Source organism: Muscardinus avellanarius (assembly GCF_963383645.1).
Source record: "Muscardinus avellanarius genome assembly, chromosome: 1".
In the NCBI taxonomy this organism is placed as follows: Eukaryota; Metazoa; Chordata; class Mammalia; order Rodentia; family Gliridae; genus Muscardinus; species Muscardinus avellanarius.
The window spans coordinates 25241847-25244215 of record NC_137786.1 but is presented as its reverse complement, the minus strand read 5'-3'; the positions used below and the strand labels follow the sequence as shown (position 1 = coordinate 25244215).

At 40.1% G+C, this 2369-nt stretch overlaps 1 protein-coding gene across 1 annotated transcript; it reads right to left on the bottom strand.

Annotated features, from left to right (window-relative positions):
• Positions 1 to 354: 354 nt before the first annotated feature.
• Positions 355 to 735, bottom strand: LOC308268757 (protein FAM136A-like; the record flags this gene model as incomplete). The annotated part of the gene is made up of 1 exon (XM_080703865.1): positions 355 to 735. Exon 1 carries the CDS (start codon positions 721 to 723, stop codon positions 355 to 357), a length of 369 nt encoding a protein of 122 aa, XP_080559991.1. The 5' UTR covers positions 724 to 735.
• Between the last annotated feature and the right edge of the window lie 1634 nt (positions 736 to 2369).

Genomic DNA, 2369 nt, shown 5'->3' with positions numbered 1-2369 from the left:
GTATTGTTAAGTGCCATCTGATGCTTTGAAGGGCTCTGGCTTGGTTATGAGGGTGATCCGTACTGCCAGCCAAGCACTCCCCACATTAATTTAGGCTTTAGAAACTCTCCTGTGCTACCGTTCATGTAAATTTTAGCACCAGTGTTTTCCATTTCATTTTCTAGGACCAAAACACAAAGGAACCAGTGTCCGGAGGCAAGCGACATTATGCCTTAAAAGACTTGTTGCCACCCTTAGTTTCTTCATATATAAAATTCCTTAAAAGATTAAGATTCCCTTTACTCTTTTTAAATAGATTCCTGCTGTGAGCCCAATGGCCACTGGCAAAGACTATTTCCCTATGGATGAGAGAGATTACTTCATCTTGTTGGTCATAGTTGTGATGAGGTGCATGTGGTCATCCACACTTTTGGTCACACGACTGTCCAGCTGCCTCTTCACCTGAAGCTCCTTACTGCCTGCGACCATCGAATCTTTGGCTTTGTCATCGCAGTGCATGGTACACCAGCCCAGGTGCTCCTGTAACTTCTCCAGCTCGCTGGTCAGCAGGGCCTGGGCTGGAGCCAGGGGCGCGTGGCAGCGCTCCATGCACTGGTGCACCGGGTGCGTGGATGCTTGGTTGTCCTCACAGCAGTTGGCGCTGCAGCGGAACACGAGGCCCTGCATCTTCCGGATGTTTTCTCTCTCTGCTCTCTTCACCATGGAATCCACTGCCTCCTGCATCCAGAGCTGCTGCACCTCCTCCAGCCATGGCAACCCCGCGGCGCCGGTGCCCGGGCTGGTGTATATATTGAAGGTAGACTTCTCCTCGGTTCAATCCCCAGTACTGCAAAATAAATAAATAAATAAATAAATAAATAAATAAATAAATAAATAAATAAATAAATAAATATTAAAAATTACAAAACATAAACTAAGTCATTAGAGAAAAAGCAAATTTCCATTACTTTAAATATTAACTCAAGCCGGGCGTGGTGGCACACGCTTGTAATCCCTGCGCTTGGGAGGTGGGGACAGGAGGGACGCGCAGATTCTAAGTCAGCCACTCTGCCTTAAGAGACCCTGTTTCCAAATAAAAATATAAAAATAGGTCTGGGAGTGTAGCCCAGAGGTAGAAGGGTTTCCAGGAACCCCAGTACCACCAAAAATCAATCAATCAATATTAACTCAAACCAAATCATGGTTAAATTTTACGTGGGGTACACATTTGTTACTTATATTAGAAAATTAATTATAAAATATATGGCAAAATAAATACTTGTACTTATTTTTTTAATTTTTTTGTCAATTCGGCTTGACCAAATAGGCTCAATTAGGATGTAATTACAAATTAATCATACCTATTATTATTACAGGTGGGTTTAAAAGACTTTCTCTTTTTTTTTTTTTTTTTTTTTTTGGTGGTGGTACTGGGGGTGGAACCCAGAGGCTTTCTTACTCTGGGCTATACTCCCAGACCTTTTTTTATATTTTATTTGGAAACAGAGTCTCACTAAGTTGCTGAGCCTCACTAAGTAGCTGAGGCTGCCTTCAAACCTGTGCGATCCTTCTGTCTCAGCCTCCCAAGTGGAGGGATTACAAGCGTGCGCCACCATGCCCGGCTAAGACTTTCTCTTTATGATTATTTAAAACTGATTTTTTCATATCTCAAAAGTAGTGAATATTACTTGGGTCTACGTTGTATGTAGGCATAAAAATAAAATTATTAATTTTATAGATGCTTTTTTTGGCACACTGTTGACCCATGTCATAATGTAGTTCATAGTGGGAGTGATATACATGGGCACAAACACTGGCCGAGTTTCCCCCCCAGCTACCTGCCCTCCCTTGCCTTCCCCATACATGATATTGAAATTGACATTGGTAGTCTCACATACGTACATAATATCAATGGCAGTGTTTTCTTCATTAATTATCCCATTTTTAATTTATAGCCAAACTATAACCAACATTTACTTTTTAATATATATATGTACTTATGTTACACTTTTTGTTATTATAAATCTTTTACTCTAAATAAATTTGTTACAAAATATAATTTTTATATCTTGATAATATTTTTCTTTTAGTTTTGTTGTTCAATGCTTTAATTTGAATATGTTCGTGAGTTTGGAATTTAATTATCAATGGTGTGGTGTTGAGACCAGGTCTACATGAAGGGGTTTGGGATGTGGAAGGACCCACATTGATGGATTGGTGCTGTTATCTTGGAACATGATTTCTGTAAAAGTGTGAATTCAACCCCTTTTTTTTAAATTTTTTATTGGTGCACTGTATTCATACATCATAGTGGGATACAAAGAAAACTTTTGTAGACATACATGCACACATCGCCAGTCAACCCCCACCCGATCCCCACCCCATTCCCT